The sequence below is a fragment of the Apteryx rowi genome, unplaced genomic scaffold (assembly GCF_003343035.1).
Source record: "Apteryx rowi isolate R43461 unplaced genomic scaffold, aptRow1 scaffold_203, whole genome shotgun sequence".
In the NCBI taxonomy this organism is placed as follows: Eukaryota; Metazoa; Chordata; class Aves; order Apterygiformes; family Apterygidae; genus Apteryx; species Apteryx rowi.
Genome location: NW_020448342.1, coordinates 1179471 through 1199662, shown reverse-complemented (window position 1 = coordinate 1199662; position 20192 = coordinate 1179471). Strand labels below are relative to the sequence as shown.

Below are 20192 nucleotides of genomic sequence, written 5' to 3'. Positions count from 1 at the left end.
TTTTATTTTAGTAAATATGCACAGCTGTAACAAATACTTGGCTCTAAAATAGTGCTCATTTTTGTATCAATGTGAATGCAGCTATTTCAGCTTTTATACAGAGGTCACTAATAATGTTTGTGTGCTGTCTCCATGTGAAAACTCAGAAAAATTTTACAGAAATACCTCATGCAATTGCAGTGTTTAAAAGACCAAACTTTTTTTTTTCCTACCTCTGATTCTGCACTAAAAAGCTGTCGCTCTCGCTTATCTAGATCTCTCAAGGTTTTCTGAAGTTGTTCTTCCAAAACAGCATATTCTGCTACCTTAAAAAAAAAAAAAGCAGCAGCTTTTTTTAGTCTTTTCCTGCAATAAAAAAATCTTTTAGGGAAGTCAAGAATCTAAATTTTAAAACTGGTTCTTCAATTTTATTATGATATAAAATATGGGCAATATTAGATTCAGAAATGTATTATATAAAATAAGTCTCCAAGTCTTAATGATGAAGTTATAATAGAGATCCTTTGCTTTTAATACAGTCCAGGCTCAGATATATGAACAGGTTACCATGCACCAGTAGATCTGTAGAGAAAATGCTTTTTGACCACGCAAATGAAAGGCAATTAAAGTTAAAGAGTCCCTGAAGAAAGAAAACTAAACTAAAGGATTTATAACAAGTATTCTGTCTCGATATTATTACAAAAGGTAGACAATGTAGAAGTTTCTAACTGAACATTAAATGACATCTACCACCAGTCTTTGTTTTGAAATGAAGTAAATCAAATAGTTTCTAGCATTAAGGGCAACCTTGAATTTTTTGCACTCTTGGTGGCTAGGAATATACATACTGATACACATTGCTGTGAAGACTGTTATGGCAAACCCTTGGTTTCATGTTGTAGTTACAAAATACCTAGTCTGATTTCATAGTAGTCTGGGATTTATGATGAGACTTTTAGAGAGTATGAGAATTAGTTTCTTACCTTTTTCTTCACTAATGCTTCTCTCTCTTTATCTCTTTTCTTCCATTCTTCTGCAAGTGCTTGCATATGGGCCATTTCCTTCTTCTTAAGCTTTTTAAAGCAAAAAAAAAAAGCCCCCCCCCCCAAATTGTTGAAAGTGCAAAGCTAGTTACCAAGAAGTTAGAAACTCTCAGAAACACAAGAAGCTACCAAAACCCATATTTTCCTAGATCCATATAGTATATTTTAGCACAYGAAGACCTTTCAGAGAAATTTGCAACTATAAAGCAGAGAGTACTGAGAGAATTAAGCCTTGACCAGCAAAATAAAAAAACTTTAAATTTAACACACGGACATACTGTAACTCAATGTTCAGTTCTGATACTGAACATCCTCTATTTAATTATGCTCAACAGCAGAACATAGCATACTTTCCACATATAGTATTAAAAAACAAGATGCAAGGTCAGTCTAAATTTGAGAAAAATATCCTAACTTAATAGAAACTGGAGTCTCAATGTCTTTCAGAAAGAAAGATGTGATGCTTTGTAAGAATGGTCATCTTCATTTTAAAAGCAACATTCATAGTTTAAGCAGAATTACTTTGACAGTGGAAAGACAACAGTAGTTTTGACTGAGAATAAAGAAACGCAACATTAATATTTAACAGTAATAATCTGGATCCTGAGTTCTATTGCATTCATAAGTTATGAGGGGAAATTCTGAAGGGGATATGCTGTATTTTAATTCCTAGCACCTACTTCAGTCACTTACTAAACAGTAAAGAGTTGGCATTCTTCCTTAAGACTATGGAAAACATTTGTGCACATCTCTTAAGTTTATGTATTCTGTACAAGCCAAATTTATTTCTTTTTTGAAAGAGTGGCATAGTTCAAGAAAAAATAATCTGCAGTTAATATTCCTCCCACCAATTTTGCTAAAGCTTCTCCAAGTCCTGCAATGTAGGAAATAGGAAAAAAAAAAAAAAAAAAAAAAGACTAAAAACCTGGTTTTCAAAAATGTCTTCTTGAATTTCCTTCCACATTTCTAACTCCAGTGCTGCTTTGTATTCCAGAGTTTCTCGAGGTTCTGGCTGGATTTCTGAAGCATGAGGCTGAGGGTGAGGAATATGCTGCTGCTGACCAGCACCTACACACTGATCATAATAACAGTGGATTTCTTTAATTTGAAAACTTTTCAATGAATTTTTCAATTAAAAGTTAAAGGGAAAGTATAAAATTAAGCGAAAGTTTACTTGAGAAGAATCCGACACCAGAACTTCATGCATTTTCACAAGCCCATAGTCTTCCAAAGTGATGGCATAAGAAAGCTCTGCTATTCTGTTACTTGACCTGTAAATTGCATCAGAACATTAAAATAATGAAGGTTGTTTAAAAAATACATAAGGTTAATTATAAGCTGACATGTAAAACAGCAAAGTTGAAATGTTGAAAGGTTTCCATGTAATCTCAGAGACTCTTTCAAAACAGCTGCCTGAGAGCCTAAGCATGTTCTCCCATATATATTCTTTTAATTTAAGGATGAATTTACAGATCTACAGTAAGTTTCTGGTCCATGACAGTTTCAGTAGTAGTTAAGAAACTTTCTGATCCTAAAAGATAAGCTTGTAATTGGGACCCTATTTAACTAATAGCTTACAATAGTAAACACATCCCTGTAGCAAGAGAATGTTTCAGATGTTTTATTTAGTCTTATATCTAACAAGTATACCTGCTGATAGCATTTTGCTGCTGAATTCATTCCGAGATATTCAATGAAATTCATTAGTCCTACTTTTTAAAAGAATGTTAAATATCTTTAAAAGCTATCCACAACTTTTATTATGGATTATTTATCCAGATTAGTTATCCATAATATAACAAATCACTTCACATACCATTTGTGCTAAGCCATCCATGGATTCCTAAAAACACATTTCTGGAAGCTTCAGAACAGAGAACTGACAACTTTAAATGGCTTAGAGTCTTATGGTAAATATCTGTTTTAGTACAGCACTAAAGAGTCCAGATAAGAGTGAAATATTTTTAAAATCTGTGTTCTAGAAACAGTTGCACTGTTTCAGTAGAACAGTTTGTCCCCAAGTGTCCTATCTCTGCAAACATGGACAAAATGCAGTACAACAAGGGTAATTTTCTGCTTAGAAAGATGTTAATAGAAAGAATACACACAGAAATCACACAGCTGAGGGTTACCACTACTCTAACGTGAAAGTGCACTGTAGTATAGATCTGCAATAGGTCAGAAGCAACACTGTGGTTTCAGCTATAACCACACACTGATGTAAAGACAACTACTCAGTCATTTAAAGCCTGGAAGCTATAGTATTAGATATCAGGTAATTTGCTACAAAAGGCTGCAGAAGTTAACCTGGCTCTGATTTCCACAGAATTTTTCTGTTCCAGTAAATATAAAAAGATTTTGAGCATGGCCATTTTTATTATATCAACTAAAAGAAGACAATAAAATATTTTCAGAGGCCTGCAATCTTCTGTGCTGTTATTTCAGAGATAAAAATGACTAAATTTGTACCATACCTAAATTAACATAAATTACTGCATTAATTTCTTAATACTTTCTATTTTGCGCTGATAAAAAAATAAAATTCAAGGTAAGAGAATTCAGAAATAGGAGTTATTGAAAGTCAGTTTAACATATTAGTGTATAAAGAATATACTAGTGTTAGGCCAAAAAGAGCAAAGCTAAAAAATGTGTCAGCACAGCAAAACGCATAAAGCTAATTATATTTTTGAGAATGCCATCTAGTGGTAATTAAATTTTGTGCAAAAACAGGTCTCATTTCAACAGTAACTCTTTCTCTTGAGAGAAGCATCAAAGTTTAACATACAGTGAAATCATAAAAAAAGACTCTTCACAGGATCAGGCCATGTTATCTTTCACATAATAAAAATTCTAGCAATCTTCTAGCAGCTTCGGGGGAGGGAAGATATCAGTTTGTGTCAATCCGCTGATTTTTGCACCCCCTCTCCCCCCCTCAAAACTGTAAGTTTTATTTAATTTAAAAGTTTGTGAGTTTAAACATGATTTTCAAAATACTTACAAACTACTAGAAAAAAAACCAAACAAATCTAAAGTGAAAAATAACCAGGACTTCCTTCAAACAAAAGCAACCTACTTCTTGAGATTATAAATTTCTGTTATGCATTTCTAGTGTCCTCTCAAATTAATCACTATTCTGTTTTACTTTTGCTATTTATTTTTGGTTTCTCATTCTCTAAAACTTCTAGTATGACAATAAGAGATTTTATAAAATGTTTGAAATAAGTATTTACATATTGACAGAAATATCTTTGCTGCAACTTTCAAAGGTTTTGCAAAACAACTCTTTTACACAAAAAGACCAACAGGAATCCTAGCTGCGATTTTGTTGACATTCAATTAGTCAACATTTCTTACTTATTTTCAGATTTTATCAAGAAAGTTAGGAGTGTTGCAAATAATTGCTAAAATATGAAAAATCTATATGATGAATGTCCTCCTCATTTTGTCTGCAATAGGGCTATCAGTGCATCTGTGCGACTGGAACACATGCCTTTCAAGAATGCCTCAATTTTTCAAGTTAAAAACAACATTTTTCAAATTAGAAAAAAAAAGAAAGTAAACAGGAAGAGCTTGCCCCTTTTTCAGGAAGATATTAAACAAACAAATCTTCAGATCTAGCTACAATTTTGGTAATTTTTGAAAAAGAGTTTTACCTTTGTGCTGCTGTGACACTGATTGTTTCATTATAGGTCTGGCGCCAGCACTGTTCACCATTAGCACCCAAGAACCGGGTTTTTTCCAAACCCAAAACATTTGAAAGCTGAAGTCTTGCAATCCCTAGAAGCAAGTCTTTGGCTATTTTATCCTTGTGCCACAATTCAACCAGCAGGGGTAACCTGAAACAAAGGAATGATTTTAGTGGCAGCCATCAATACAAAAGAGGACACATTCCTTTTCCTTTGGGACAAGAACCTCTCCTTCTAAACATATCTTCCCAAATCCGTGCTGGTCACAACTGTCAAACAGTAACATGGGCTTACTCCCTCTCATTCAGAGGGGAATGAGACTGACTCCCAGCTTTGTACCTTCTCCATCACTGACTTTGGTCAGGTCAGCACTCCTTTTTTCAGTTATTACAGGGAACAATATTGCAGTGAAAATGATTGACTGAATATTTTTTAAACCATATTTATATGTATTTATAAATGGAGAGGATCTAGAGGTATAGTCACTGCCACTCACAGAATTTCTGTCCTTTGCCTTTTCTTTCAAAATACCACTATTCTGACAATTGCTTTATTCCACATCTTAATCACCTATCAACAGCTGGTGGAATTATTTCTAGGACAATTGTGCCACAACCTTCATCAGTGTACTTAACTTTCTTAGCACTTACTGTATTTCAGAGATACCTGATAGTCAAATATTAAAAAAAAGAAAAACAAACAAAACTATCTATTTCAACAGAAATAAGAGTGCTTTGTTAAAGTAATTTATCAACTTCTAATTTAAGAACATACAGCAATAGCATCACCTGTTTTGGTAAGCAGTAGTTCCTACATGAATCAATATTCACACAGAACAGCAAGAATTCTAGAATCCTTGTCTTTAAATTCAGTACTGTACAAATTGGAAGAGCAGTGTTTTAAATTTTCTTTGTTATTAATGCTTGGATTTTTTTTTTTTTTAACTARATTCTCAAACTGAAGTGAAGATCTTAACTAAAAGATTTGAACCTTTGATAAAACCTGAGATAAAAGACCTTCAGTGTAATTAAGATAAAAAGTAGTAAGTTGCCACCTGAAGAATGTGTCTTGAAGCTGATGAGGTGTTGTCGCAAAATCAAATGCACAGTAGGATTGGGGAAGAAAAACTTCCGTATTCTTTCTGATTTCTACAGGTGGGTTTGTCATAATAGGTGCTGCACTGCCAAAAAAGGGATACGAGTACCTAATGAAAATAACAAAAAATAATCAAATAACAAATATATACTTTCTTCTTATACTTCTACAACAGGAAAACCAATTTAAAAGTCTTGCCGGGGCACAAGTTGTATTAAAGTCAATGGAAGTTGCATAAATATATCCAATAGTGAAATTTTGCTCTCAAATATTCAAAAGTTTTTATTTACTTGGCACTGATCCAGCATCACTTACATTTGTTGTTACCTTGATGAAAAAGTTTTAACAATCTATGCTGACATTCAGGACCATAGGAGTTAATCTTTGTTAAATTAAAGTTCTGTTTCTCACTCTCAATAAAAATTGTGGAGGAAAGGAATATTATATTCAGATATAGATAACTATATAAAAGCATTTAATTAAAAGAAGTAAATATAAGTATACTTACAACTAACACTATCTGCATGGTTTAACAAGAAGTAACTGATAACCAAGTATACTTTTACCCAGTGTCAGAACTGAAACTTGGTTATCAGAAGTCAGGTAGCTTTTCTGATACGATTTACAATGTGGCCTGATAAACAACTCTATTTGCACAACTCAGTGAATGATAAAATTACAAAGTAGAAGCCAAGAACTTCTTGAACTGGCCTTGCTATCAGAACAGAAAAAAAACAAAAAATTCCCCCCAAACCCCAGAACTGTATTCTCAAATTGATGCTGTCAACTAAGTTACTAATAAAATAAATAATGCTGCATCAATTGCTGCCACTTATAAATGCCATACTTCAACTGCTTATGTAAATACCATTTAAAGAGTTGGTTTAGACCTGAATGAAATAATGCTCCAGATACGCAGTGAAAATGCAACTGATCAGAAATCTTAGCTTTGAAGCGTTTCACTATTTCTCTCTTCAATTTCTTGCCATATTCATCATTGAATGAAAAAGAAAAGGTAGTGCGTGAAATAGCAACTAACATAGCAGTAACAACTGCTATGAACCACTGAATTCACATATACCATCAATACACGATATTCTCTATCAGTAGAGCTTTTTTTTTTTTTTTAAACAAATAAACAAACAAACAAGACTATCCCTGCATCAGTGAACTCTTGGTCCTAAATGCTAAGGAAGACCTAAAACAAAACAAACAAAAAGACAATAAAATAAAATTTCTCTTTACTGGAAATGTAAAAAATTATTACCTGAATATAGAGATGCTGATTTCAATGCTCTTGTTTTCACTGATATTTCATCCTTTTAGTCCTTATTCCTCCACCTCTCTGTCTCTGACCTGCAGGGACTAATAGATCACCCTCCTCCCTGCTAACACTGGCTTATGCTTCAGAATTGCTCCCATACTTTTCTTTCATGTTACCAGGAAGTAATGTAATCAAACTAATCTCTAAGCAATTGTTCCAAACTAGCAGGTGAAGCTTGCTGCTTTTCCTTCAGACACAAAGCTCATGTATCCAGAAGCTTTCTTCTTTTTTATAACCTCCTGAGTCAATCTAATAACAGATGCTACTTCTTCCTAATAATAAGCTTTGCCTCCGGTATGCAGAGACCATCAAAATGATACTACACTGGTTCTTCCCTTTAAGGCGTAAGTGTGCTTCCTTTTAGATTCAGTATCTCACACAAACCACAAGTTTATCTGTAGCTTACTGAAACACAACAAGTAGCTCTGTGGAAACATGGAAGCTACAGAAATCACTCCTTCAGTCAGCTGGAAAGGTAGCCAGAAAGCAAGGTAACGAGTAATATTCCTTTTCCTCTAATGGCTGAATAGTGATCTGTATTGCCTGGGCTCTGATACTCAAGTGAGACGTAATAGAAATTCCAATGCAGGCGAAGCATTATATATTGCCTTTGATGCTACAATTCTCAGAAGCTGAGTGATGAACCAGCTGAACACTTCAAAATGTTTGGCTACTGAAAAGTGGCTACGTGAAGATAAAAAGCATCAGGCAGCATGTTGCCACTGATAGTTCAAATTAGGTGTTTTTTGTATTGAAAAATGCTATTACTGCCAAGAATAAGATCAACCAAAATAAATCATACCTTAAAATGCAATTTATTGGAAACCCAACTTCCAGACCCCGTATACTTTGTAAATCTATTGAAAAGCAAAAATGGTGAGAGGCTGCTGGAATGACAATTTTCTGTGCTGAAGCAGGCTCAGAAGAACTCGATGCACCCACAGGGCTGGACTGAGATACAGCTGCTGGAGCATTCTCAGCTGAAAATACAATGAAGGGATTTGTGCATGTTTTTATAATCTTTTTATAATATATTACAGATGTGCTTCACATTTTAAATGCAAGTAAATACAGAATGTTTCCCAAAAGACTTCTATTCCTTCTAATACAGGTTAATACTAACTATGAAAAATAGTCATTCCACTTGTAAACTGCTGCTTAAAAAACAAAATAATATACTTTACAGAAGACAATGGTTTTCCCATTGCCTTTTGTTTTTAAAGCTATATAAATACATATTGCCAGGAAAAAGTATATATAAACATCTAAAATATTCAGTTCTACAAAGGAATGGTGCAGGATTTTAGTCTTTCATTTCAACAGTTTATGTAACTGTTCCTAAACCACCTGAGTGCACACAGACAAAGCTAGCTTACAGAAAATAATTTGTACTAACTTAGTTTGCTTTGAATTAACCTCTTTTACTTGAGACTGAAAAAGACAGAGCACCAAGTCAATTGCACTGCCTCAGGTGAGGAAGCTGCAATTTCTGTTCCCAAGCTGAAGGTTAACTATTGAAAGAAAACCTAAAGTGCTATAGCTAGTTCTGTAAATAGCACAACTGCTCATCAAAAAACACTTATTGCTATAGGCATTTTATAAGCAGGAAACAGAAGCTACAGTAAGCGGCCTGTCCAATTGCATCAAGTTCGTCACGGAAGTCATCCAGCCTTCTCAAGCCCTTACGCTGGTGCCTCAACCTCCAACTGTGCCTTCAAAGAGCAACAAGTCAAACTGCAAATTTTACAGACAAGGTCTCTGAAAGGCAGCCTCCAAAAGTGTGTAAGATTCTAAAGCAGAGAAAGAGGCAAAGAAACTGTCAGAAAAACGCTCAATTGTCTTTTATAACTGCTAGCTGTTCTAATGGTCTTTCTTCCTAATCATCTTAAGTGTTTCAGTTTTTGTCATTTAAAAAAAAATACATCGTTGCTAATATTGGGACTTCAGTTTTTCTGATGATGAAAATAAAACACTCCATAAACTAACAGTAAAAATATAAAAAAAGAAAAATGCAGTAATACTTCAATATCAGCAAGTCAGCATAACATAGGAATGAATTTAAATAATTTTCAGCCATTTCAGGTAAAAATTAATGTCACTGAATTGCTTTGTGTAATTCAATAGCTGGATAGAATTTTAAGACACAGGAATATAAAACTGCAAATAGTCTACAGTTAAAAATGGATCTAAACTACTACTCTGTTCAAATTCCATTCAATGTACTAATTTTGAAAAAATTATTTTGCATTACTGGAATTTTGCAGCTCTGACAATAAAGGTGACTTTGCTCTGCTTTGGGATTTGCAAACTGGTAGCTCCTCAGTGTACTGTTTGTTAACTTCTTTGCAAGACTCAGCCACCAGCCCTGAAACATAATTGTGAAATGACAATGTTTTTCATCTTGCCGAGGCATAGAGAGCTATTAAAACAAAACAAAGCAAAAAAAACAAAAACAAAAAAGCAACCCTGGACTTTTCTTAACCACAGATTCAAATATATTACAGTGATCATAAAATTTTTTCTTTATATGTTCTTGATATGTTTGATATAAAGGGCTTAATCCTTGCTTAGATAAGGTGTGTTATGATTAAAAGAAATTTGTCTGATTTAGCAGACAAATTGTGGGAGCAGGTCAGRGATTTTTCTCTACAGAACTGTGCCTCTATAGGATCAATCTCAAAAGACCAGTAGTAGAAGTATAATTAGAAAATAACCATTCAGCTTTCTTTGCTAAACATTACTGAAGACAAAGCTAACAAATACATTCTCTCTTTTGAGCTTTACTCTTTGATCTTTGTTGCTCCTCATCTTCTCCCCCAACATGGCCCTTAAGTTAAAGTCAAACAAGCAAAAGCCTTAGAATAGCTCTGTGGGTTAACAAGGCCCTATGTTCTACAACGGGATTAATGTTAAAACAAACAACAAAAAAACCCCACCTGCTTATCTTTGTCCAGGAATTTGTATAGTACAAATGTTTTTGTATTCACAATTGATTATGCCAGACAGTAGAGAAAGTTCCTTAAAAATTTTAACCTCACGCTTAAAAATCCTGCATTTCCTCTACCTTCCTATTTAATAAATGTGAATGGTGGATCACTTCATCTCTTCTTCAGACAAATCAGTTTCTTCATGGCTTTGTACTGAACCTCCCCATTCTCAAATTCAGAAAAATCCAAACATTTCTGGTATTATATTTCAAGCTGCTGACCATCCATGTCACTTGTCATCTATGCAACCATATCCCCAATCTGGCTCTTCCAATTGTTTTCAACAACTACCATGTTCAAATTACATCACTTGCTCTCCTACTGTTAATTCTTCCATGTAAATAGTTCTTACTTGCCTGAAACACATGACCACAAGTAAGTAGTATGTGATTCAAAATTGAACTTTACAACTAGGGGAAAAACATATATATAAAACACATACCCTTTTTATTTAGTTTTGTGCCTTTGTCAGACTTAAGACCTTCCATTTCACTTTCTGTTGCTTCATCTTCTGTGGGAGAAGACTGGTCAGTATGAGATGGGACAATCTGGTATCTCTGCTCCAAGACCTCTGTTTTTCTCCTAGTAGGTGAAAGAACTTTCTTCTGTGGGTGTTCAGGTTCAGTTGCAGCATTTAAGGGGATGAAAGGCTGAATGAAATGATACAGTTTTATTGACCATCACTTGCATTGAAAATTTTTGTCTATGACATTTTTATGGTTTGAGATTATTTTTCTGACACAGATAAAAATGAAAAAATGAAAGGATGATTCATATAATGCAACTTATTCCTTCAGGGTTTTCTTCACATACCTAAGTGTCAAATATGATTTAGAAATATCTTTAAAAAAAAAAAATTGTGCAACAACATCTAAACCAAAAATAAATTAGTGAGCTATACCTGGGCACATAAGCTTTCCTTTTGCAGAACTACAGATACTCCAACAGTAGGAGCCATGTCCAAAGGCAACTGTGGTAGTTTTTGTTTAGCTCTGTTTGGTGGAACAAGGATGAACGCTCCTTCTATTGCCACAGGGCGCTGATCGATCTCTGCATTTCCTTTCTTCAGCAGTCCAGACAGTGGTATTTCAGTGCTTCCGAGAGACTGGTCCCCACAGCAAAGATGGATCTGTATATATACAAAAGTGCTAGAAAGTAACTGGTGTGTGTATTTCCACTTGAAATGTCTGAATTTGGACTTCTGCTAGAGGTAGCATAAAAATAATAATTAAAACCTGCATCCTTACTCTAATCCCTTTATGCTGAGAACAAGGGTTGGAACAGTATAAAAAGAGCTATGGAATTTCAGTATTGAGGAAGTGGGGATTTCCCTAGTGCTAGTATAGTAGCATATCACTGCAGGCTACCTGTCAAATTTTTTCTGGATGACAAATTCAAATTTTTAAGTGCCTTTAAAGGACAGTATGGATTGTATATGGTGTAAGCATCTAAAATACACCATGACAAGATACAGAAGAAGGAAAAAAAAAATCAAGTTCTTTGAAAGTTCAGCCTGTGTGCATATATTTAGACTCCACTTTAATAGCAAGGGTTTCAGGAAATAAACTTTGTTCTTAATTCCTGATACCAATCTTTATTCCCTTTTCCACAAACTTGACCCAATTGTTTCCTCCATCCACAGCTTAGTATATATATAAACACTCTAGTGAAAGACGGATCTAAAAAAAGTCATTTATTTTCCTCAGTGAAAGTTTTTCCTTGAAATGTACATACCAATTTGATATTTCCTCAGATAAAAAAGGTCAGTTCTGCTCCATTTTAGCAGATGAGATCAATTTATTCTGATTCTTTATATTTAACAGACTTTTTGTAGAAGATGAAGACTTCAGTGCTACAAGGTTCCAGCTACCAATCTATCTAGCTATATACATCTCCTTAACTTCAAGAAGCTTAGTCAGAGGTCAGAGAAACAAAGCTGTAAACCAACAAGCGGATCTGACCTCATGACAGATACTGTTCTGAATTCTTCAAAATGATGAAAAAATAACACAGATGAAATATGTAAGTACATAATATTTTGTATCAAGACAACAGACTTACATCTGATTAAATTCCTAACACATCAGTGCCTATGTTTTTCTAAAGAAAAATTTTCATTAGAAAAATATTTAACGTTGTGACATAAAATTCTGAAGCAAAGTTAAACAAAACCTTTTTCTAAACTAACAAACAATAACAAAGCTAAAATGGTCCATATAAGTTTAAACCCTATAATCTAGTACAGAGAAGGCAAAAGAGCAACTTTTAAAAGAGTCCAGATCCAAGACTTACATTCTATAACTAACACTTGCCTTATTTACCAACCATCTTATTAAAAACCTTATACTGTTCTCAGTAAAATTGTCTCGTTTTGCAACCAGTTGAATGTGAGCCAAAAGCACATCACTGCAGAGACTTTAAATACTACCCAATGTTTAAAGACTAGGCTAAAGATAAGCACTATCCCAAACCAAATATATGGCTAGAGTTTAATTTAAAAATTAATGTCTGGCAGTTGAGAAATTAAAAAAAAAAAAATCCAGAACTCTCCCTTTATTCACAAACAGTGCTGATGGCAGTGAATCTGGAATCTCAGCAAGAGGCTCCAGTGACCTGAGCAGCTGCTGCGGGTAAGGTTATCACAGGCAGCACAAAGCAGGGCTGTGGCTTGCAGATGGTCTGAGTCCAGAGGATGTCCCAGCACTCAGAGCTGTTGAAGATGCTAAATTAGCCCACTGGGGGTACCATGTTTCAGCAGTGCCTTTTGTCATGACGTGCAACTGCACCAGCTTGCTATAGCTGCCATATTAAAGACACTGTACTCTCTCTGAGCTGAGAAACTTGCTAATAGGGTTTCCCTCATATCAGTTTTGTTTTGCAGAGGAAGAATCACTTTATATTTGGGCCAAAAATAATGCAGTATAGTCTAGCTTTGGAAATGGAAATTCTTTCCAGTTTCAAGGTGAGGGGGGAAATTTATTTCATTTACATAATCATGTTTGAAAAGAAACAGCTTACCTGCAATTTTGACTGTGCACAAAGATAAACTTGGAGAACATCAGTTGTGCTACGTATTCGAACTGAAGCTCTTTCTGGCTCAAAGTTTGGATTAATTAAATCAGTGAAAGGTTCATTTGTGACATCATTTCCCAGTAATGAGTAGTAGAAGAAAAACTCAGGCTGTCGTTCCGGAAGCTTCACAGTACTAGGAACTAACTAAAAAAAGAAGTGTGAAAGAAGAATGTCTCTTTTTCATTAATATATAGTTACAGTAATCCTTAAGCATTAGTTTCGAAATTAAAGAGCTTAAAAATGATGTCAAGCTTCAGAGCGGCTGATCTCAGTCCCAGCTTGCAGTACATTAATAAAAAATTAATGGAAACACTTTTACATTATTGCTCAAGCTGAATAAAAATCTTACTTCACAAGCAAACCACTAACTTTCARAATGGCTCATTTTCAATTAGCTGTAAGATGTATTGGCACCAAGGGCTGTAACAATATCAAATATTTAGTGAAGTCGGGCACTGTACAAATACTCAGAAATAAACAGTGCCTTTACAAAATATTTATAATTTAAATAAACAATGCAGCTTAGACATCAAGTTATATAATCTTTTATTTAGTCACCTAAGTTATTAGAACAGGCAGAAACAGAACTATTCCATCCCTTAGCTATTGCAACTGTAAGTTCAATGCTAAAAATGGCACAATCTGCCTCAGAGTGATCACAGTGGAGTTTATTTCATATAGACCTCTAATTCTGACATAGAAAATCTAAGCACTTTCTCTGAAGAGAGTTCATCATATCCTATGAGTTTCACAGCAAATAAAACCTGACTTGACATCAGATTTTCATAGTAACTTGGGCCTGCCCATACTTTGAAATCAGCCAGTGCAGAGAAACCCCAAACTGTATCAGTGCAGCACAGCAGAGACACAGTAGCTGAGGTCTCAAATAGTGAAATAGTCACATTAGCATGGTACTTCATGCACACTGATAAGTCTTTCCCTTTGGTAGGATATGAAGTCTACCATTTCATACAGCTTACGGTTCTGACAGGTATTTAATTTTATGCAAAGTTTGGCATATGTGCACCACATTCCATTGAATGCTAAGTTTTATCAGCTGTGTACTTTCAATTCAAGCTTTAACAGCTGGACAGCAGTAGGATTTAAGCTTAATGTACCTGTAACTACACTTGAAGAAACAGAGTAATTACATTTAGTTGCTACATTCTGACCTTTATCTGAAAAATGGCTAAGCTTACAATATGCCTGAGATAGTTATTTCCTGAAAGGACACTATTTCTACTGGAGAATTTCCTGTAGATCAAGTGGCAGGAGTTTGTATTGGATAAACCAGTTTCAGGCCTTTGGTCATCAAGTGCATATGGTTGTACTAGTATGTCATATACAGAAGAGTGCAGTCAAATCTTAATTTCAAGATCAGCTTTAATTCTAACTTTAGGCAAACTTCTCCAGAGTCAGTAAAATCTGATGCTTTGAAGTCCTCCCCGTTCAGCTGAGGTGGTGAAGTTCAGTCCTCCAGCATACTTATTATACTGTCATTATTTTCTGATTTTGAAGAATTGTTCATAAGATTAATTCTATATTGTCTGTTCAGACACCTTTTACAGTAATGCACAGTTTATAAAAACATTACAATTTAATGTCCCAAAAGAATAATAATCTTTCACTTGTAATTTGAAATGTAAGCACTACATAAAATTGAAATTCAAATTGATCTATATTAATTCAATAAGCAGATAAGACTATTTATTGCAGAAGGCTTACAAGATAACAAAAATCCTAAAGTAGAAATATGTCAGAATACAAATGTAGCAAGTACTTCTTAAAAACTAAATGTAGCAATGAAACAAACCTGTTCTAGCTGTGTGGCAAATGCAATAGTTACAGACAAAACAAAGTAGTCTCTACAATACTCTGCTGGTCCAATTTGATGATAGCCCTCCTCTTCATTCAGGACTGCTACAATACTTTTAGGGTCCAGTCCAGAAAGAAGGGTGGATACTAAGAAAGGAGAAGGGGAGAAAAAATAAAATAAAAATAAAGACAGAGTAACTTAGCATGATGTACTCAATCGCTGCTTCTTTGTAATCATATTTAAAAAAAATTACCTTTATTTTTAATCTTCTTTCTACAAGTACAATACAAAGTTGGATGTTTGGTTCCATAGCATTTCAGCATAAAAACCTAAGCCCCTAAATATAGCTACAAAAAAAAAATTCCTAAATTAATTTCAATTCAGTGAGAATAGATGTGTTTTGAAGACAACGCTGGATAGAATGCTAGTGTGTATTTTAATTTAGTGTTACAGTGATTATTAAAACCTGGAACTTAATTTTATTAGGCTGGATTCTAGTATGCTGCCTTCTCTCTGACTAGTTAAATATGAGGGAGCATGATGTCAGCTGGTCCATAGTCACTGTTTCAAAGAAGTTAGCCTGCAAAAACTCAAGGTATTTCAAGTGCCTACAGCCCTCTAACGGATCCAGCTCTAGCATGAGCTAAAAATATGTCACTAAATAGATCCTATAGACCAGCTGACTCATGGAGAGTTCACTGTATCAAAGAGTTTACATTTGCTCATCTAGATTTGCTCATCTATATTTCTGTATCAGAGGACAAATACAAAGCCTCTCCATGGGAATATACAATATGCAAACCAGTTTCTACTGCCTAGCACTCAACACTTACCATTTGATATGTTTCACTAATTTTGAGAGAAGTGTAGAATAGAATTCAGAAGTGGAATGAATCCTTGCAGTTAATCTAAAGGGGACCTAACCTCAAAAAATTATTATCAGCATAACATGATTTATGTATTGAACAGTTCAGTTTAGAGGAGGAAAAAAAAGTCATTTACTGGTTGGCCTGTTTCTCTTTTCTGAATTATTGCACTATTTTATAATATTCCAATACTTTGTAATATTATAATACTGTATTAAATTCCAGCTGCACTACTTTGTAATCACACTACTAGAACTACATCCTATGAAGTTCTTCCTTTCTTATTTCTTTAGTTACAAAACTTTCCAGAGTCCTGAAATGTGTCTAAAATGCTGCCAGAAGTAACTGTGCATCTCCAATTCCCTCAGTCTTAAAGATCTGCTAGTTTGCATCTCTGTCCACCTGAAAGTCACACAATTGCCAAAGTGAAGCATCCTTATAACAGAGCTTATACCCATCATGACAACGTGCATTAATTGGCTGTAAATTATCTGTATAGGAAGTGCTATAACAATAAAGTGCTCTTTGGGCTCAAAACAATACAACATTTGCAAAAAGTGCTATACTCTTCCTGCATAAGAAACACCTTTCTGAATTAAAAGTCAGTGATATTTTTATTCTGCTACTTACCTTTCCCTTCTCTAGGAGGTGCCTCCTTTGCTTTAAAACCATCCACCACTGCTTTTGTATCAGTTTCCAACACAACACCTACTTGTAACTCAGATTTAAATTTAGTGTACTTGTTACTAAGTAAAGGATACCATTTTGGTGTCTACATAATTAAAAACAAAAAAAAACAGAAATAAAAACCAAATACATTAAAAAAAACAGGAAAAATCATAATGTAATACAGTTACAGAATAAATAAATTTGCTCTTGCCTTTCCACCATATTATTTACAGGAAAGTACCTCAATAGGTATTTCAAAAAATGGTCTGTTTTGACTAAGCTATTAACTTACTAACAAAGATTCTATACAGTGATTCCCAGAAGAAGAGCTGAACATATTCTTTTCCACTGACTGGCACATTAAACAAGTCAGCAAGCAAAACATTCTATAAATCCTTAATTAAAAGAGAGAATCTTTAAGTTCTCAGCTGAAAGACTGCATAGGAAACTACATGAATCACAAATCCTGAAGGTTTACGATGCCAAATAAGAAACCGGGGTCCTAGAAAATCCAGTGATGTTTTGACCAAGTGGAACATAGTTTTGATGAATTAGACTTATGTAAACAATTATATTATGTTGAGTCCATGCTGTGTTAAGAGGCTAGAACATGTGGTCCATTGAAGTCACATTCAGTCATCTAATTTGTGTTTCAGAATTGTGTTTGCCTAAAGTATAACTTATGATCACCTAAGAAATCTTCCAAAGAGGCCCATTAAGACTTTCCTTTCTTTCTTTTTTTAAGCAAGTCTAAAGTCTTGATTTGACAATGGATACTCAGTTACTCTGATAAATTTTCCAGGTGGTTAAATTGTGGCAATTAAAAGTGTTCCTCACAAATGTTTCATTTTTCAAATTCAAAAGTGTAAGAATTTAAGAAAATCTCCATAGTTAGTTTTTTCATTCTTCAGCAAGCARCTTAAAGTATTTCATCATTTAAATAAGATGAATACAAAAGCATTTTAGTTTGTCCGTGTTATTATATAGAGAGTTAAGATGTTTAAAAAAGAAAATTTTGAAATAGGTGATCAAATAAAAGTCAGATTTCTTCAAAACAAGACCCAAAAGTTACATACACTCCTTATATCGAGTTCTCTTGTAACTGTAACAGTACTGTTGTCAAAACATCAATTACTAATATTTTTAGAGCTAATAGCATACCTGCTTCTTTTCCTGGACAGCTCTTAAATCAAGTACAATATAGCCTATGTTCTCTTTAGTTGAAGTTACAGGATCCAATGCAAAACACTGGAGTTTGATAGGTGTACGCTGCAGCCTGTAAGAATAACTCAGCTGAAATCAAAAATATAAACATAATCTCTGCAACTGCACTTAGCTCACAAAAGTAATTCACAAGTTTCAAGCACATTGACAATATAAAATTTATTGAAATTTGTTACATAACTAGTTCTGATAAGTCTGCAACTAAGTTTACATCAAACTCCTAAAAATTGAGCATTAAGTGAGACAGAATTAGCAAATCAATAAGTTTTGTAAAAAAAGGAGAGGTAGTGACAAATAAATCCATTCTAATCTATATGAAATAGGTAGAGCCATTCACATAAAATTGGAATTTCAGCTGTGAGGGCATTTTAAAAGTATGACTTACGTGAAAGAGTTATGTAAAAATATCTAGAAACATAGACAAGGTCTTTAGCATAAGGTACACTTTGAGATTTTTCYTTCCTCATAAAGTTAATATGGCCTTTTCAACTTCTTGACAAAGATGTTTCCCAGTGGTTTGAGCAATAGCAGTTCTGCAGGATTATCCACACTTGTCACCGCTGAGAATATAGCTTCCCAGTTTTGTAATTTTGCCATATTGAGCCTACACTGGACAGAACCATAATATCACATCCATATTTCTGGTGAGGACCAAATGACAGTTATGGAACCCAAACTCAGTTTTCCAGCTCTTCTATCTGATGTTCTTAAAAATATTTTAAGTAGGCTTTTCAGGTTTGAAATTAACCTAACTCTATTGTGCTTCATGACACAGCATACATAATAAAGCTTGAATTCAGTGCTCGACTTTTAGTGTAACTAATTTGCTTTTATGTGTATATATATATAAAAAAATACATAAAATGTATATAAATATATATATGTATATATAAATGTATATTATATATATATATTTTTAAATAGGGCAAATATAATCTTCAGATTGTTTAAACATCACTTATCTTGCCTCATACCGCTTTTGTTTGTTGTGGCAACAATATGGTATGTCAGTGTATAGTTAAAAGACAGTTTCTAAAAAATTCAGATGACAGTAACACAAAAATCATATTTCACTAGCTGTAGAGATGAGAAAACTATTTCCAAACGAAATTAACTTTATTTCGCACTTAATCTTTTAGTGTTACCTGTGCTGATGAAGTGCTTTCCTATCAAGTTCCCAAGCCAATTCAGTGGCAAATTCAGGCTGATCAGTATGCTCTACAGGATCGGTAGCCAGCTGTTCACCGTCAAACTTCGCTTCAACTATAAGCATACGCTTTGCTCGTTTTGGAAAATAGCGCCCTGCAAAAATACACAGTATAATTACCAGGCACCATCACTGGTGGTGGGGGGAGGTGGAAAAACGCACAACACAAGAGGTTAGCATTATGTCATATAAGAAATAATCACATAAAATACATTTTCCACATCATCTTTTTTGAACTTACTTACAACTCTGTTCTTCCATAAGGAAAAGCTAAAGAAGTCGCTTTCTTTAGCCTAGAGGAAAGATGACTAACGGGACACACGGCCTCTGCCTACATAAAGGCCTCATTCAGAGGGAGCAGTAACCAGCTATTCGCTATCCTCTGGCACAGACTGTGATAAGGGATTTAAATAACAACAAAGGAAGCTTAGATACGAGGAAAGTGTAACGCAAGAACACTTAGAGTTTTTCAGGAAAGCAAGGATGTTTTCACCATTCCTTTAAATAATATTTGGGGCAAGCAGCTCCCAGAAACAGGCTGGGAAGAGCTGATCCATGTCGCCGAGAATCACCGCGGTGACCCGGCGCCGACCCAACGCCCTCCGAGCCGGCGGCGCCGCCAGCCTCCCGCTGCCCCGCCGCGGCCGCCCGCGCCGCTTCAGCACCACCGGCTCGTCCCGCGGTGCTGGACGGGGCTTCGCCGAGGGGCGGCGCAGGCCCCGTCCTCGGCCCCCACCTACCTTCCAGGATGGAGACCACGATCAGCAGCCGGTCGGCGGCTCTGGACACCATCTCCCCGCTCCGCCCGGCGCTGCTCCGGGGCGCGGGGGGAGGGGGAGAGGGAGGAGGCGGAGGCGATAGCCCGGCTCGCAGCGGCGCCACTCACGGCCCTTTGCCGCCGCGGAGCCTTTAAACGCCAACCGCCGCCTCCCGCCGCACTTCCGCCTAGCAACGGCGGCGCCCCCGCCCGCTCCGCGCGTCGCTTCCGGCCCTGGCGGCGGGGCGCTGCGGCGGGGCCGCCGCTCCGAGGCCGCCGGCGGGAGCGGAGGTAGCGCCCCTGGCGGCGAGGAGGGCAGCCCTGGCGCGGCGCGGGGCGGCGGGCGCCCTCCTCGCCGCCAGGGGGCGCCGCCGGGGGGGGAGGTGCGGCCGCCATTTGCCTGGGCGGGCGGGAGCTCGCGCGCGAAGATTAAAGGCTTTGGGGCGTCTCTGGCCCGCAGGCTGCAG

The 20192-nt window shown here is 35.8% G+C and overlaps 1 protein-coding gene across 3 annotated transcripts in view; it reads right to left on the bottom strand.

Moving 5' to 3' along the window:
- The window catches only part of CEP120 (centrosomal protein 120), a 35731-nt gene extending 15815 nt beyond the window's left edge, over positions 1–19916 (bottom strand). The window contains exons 1-16 of one of the 3 annotated variants that reach the window (XM_026063915.1): positions 19709–19916; positions 18907–19063; positions 17699–17813; positions 16499–16640; positions 15000–15148; positions 13133–13330; positions 11016–11243; positions 10557–10764; positions 9379–9492; positions 7930–8107; positions 5763–5912; positions 4676–4858; positions 2197–2293; positions 1948–2097; positions 963–1052; positions 213–305 (exon numbers count right to left, since the gene is read on the bottom strand). In XM_026063915.1, the coding sequence (XP_025919700.1) occupies positions 213–305; positions 963–1052; positions 1948–2097; positions 2197–2293; positions 4676–4858; positions 5763–5912; positions 7930–8107; positions 9379–9492; positions 10557–10764; positions 11016–11243; positions 13133–13330; positions 15000–15148; positions 16499–16640; positions 17699–17813; positions 18907–19063; positions 19709–19760 (2304 nt within the window). In that variant the 5' untranslated portion in view covers positions 19761–19916. Of the gene's footprint in view, positions 1–212; positions 306–962; positions 1053–1947; positions 2098–2196; positions 2294–4675; positions 4859–5762; positions 5913–7929; positions 8108–9378; positions 9493–10556; positions 10765–11015; positions 11244–13132; positions 13331–14999; positions 15149–15255; positions 15350–16498; positions 16641–17698; positions 17814–18906; positions 19064–19708 lie in introns of those variants that run through there. The other 2 variants (XM_026063916.1, XM_026063917.1) reach the window with 2 other exon arrangements.
- Between the last annotated feature and the right edge of the window lie 276 nt (positions 19917–20192).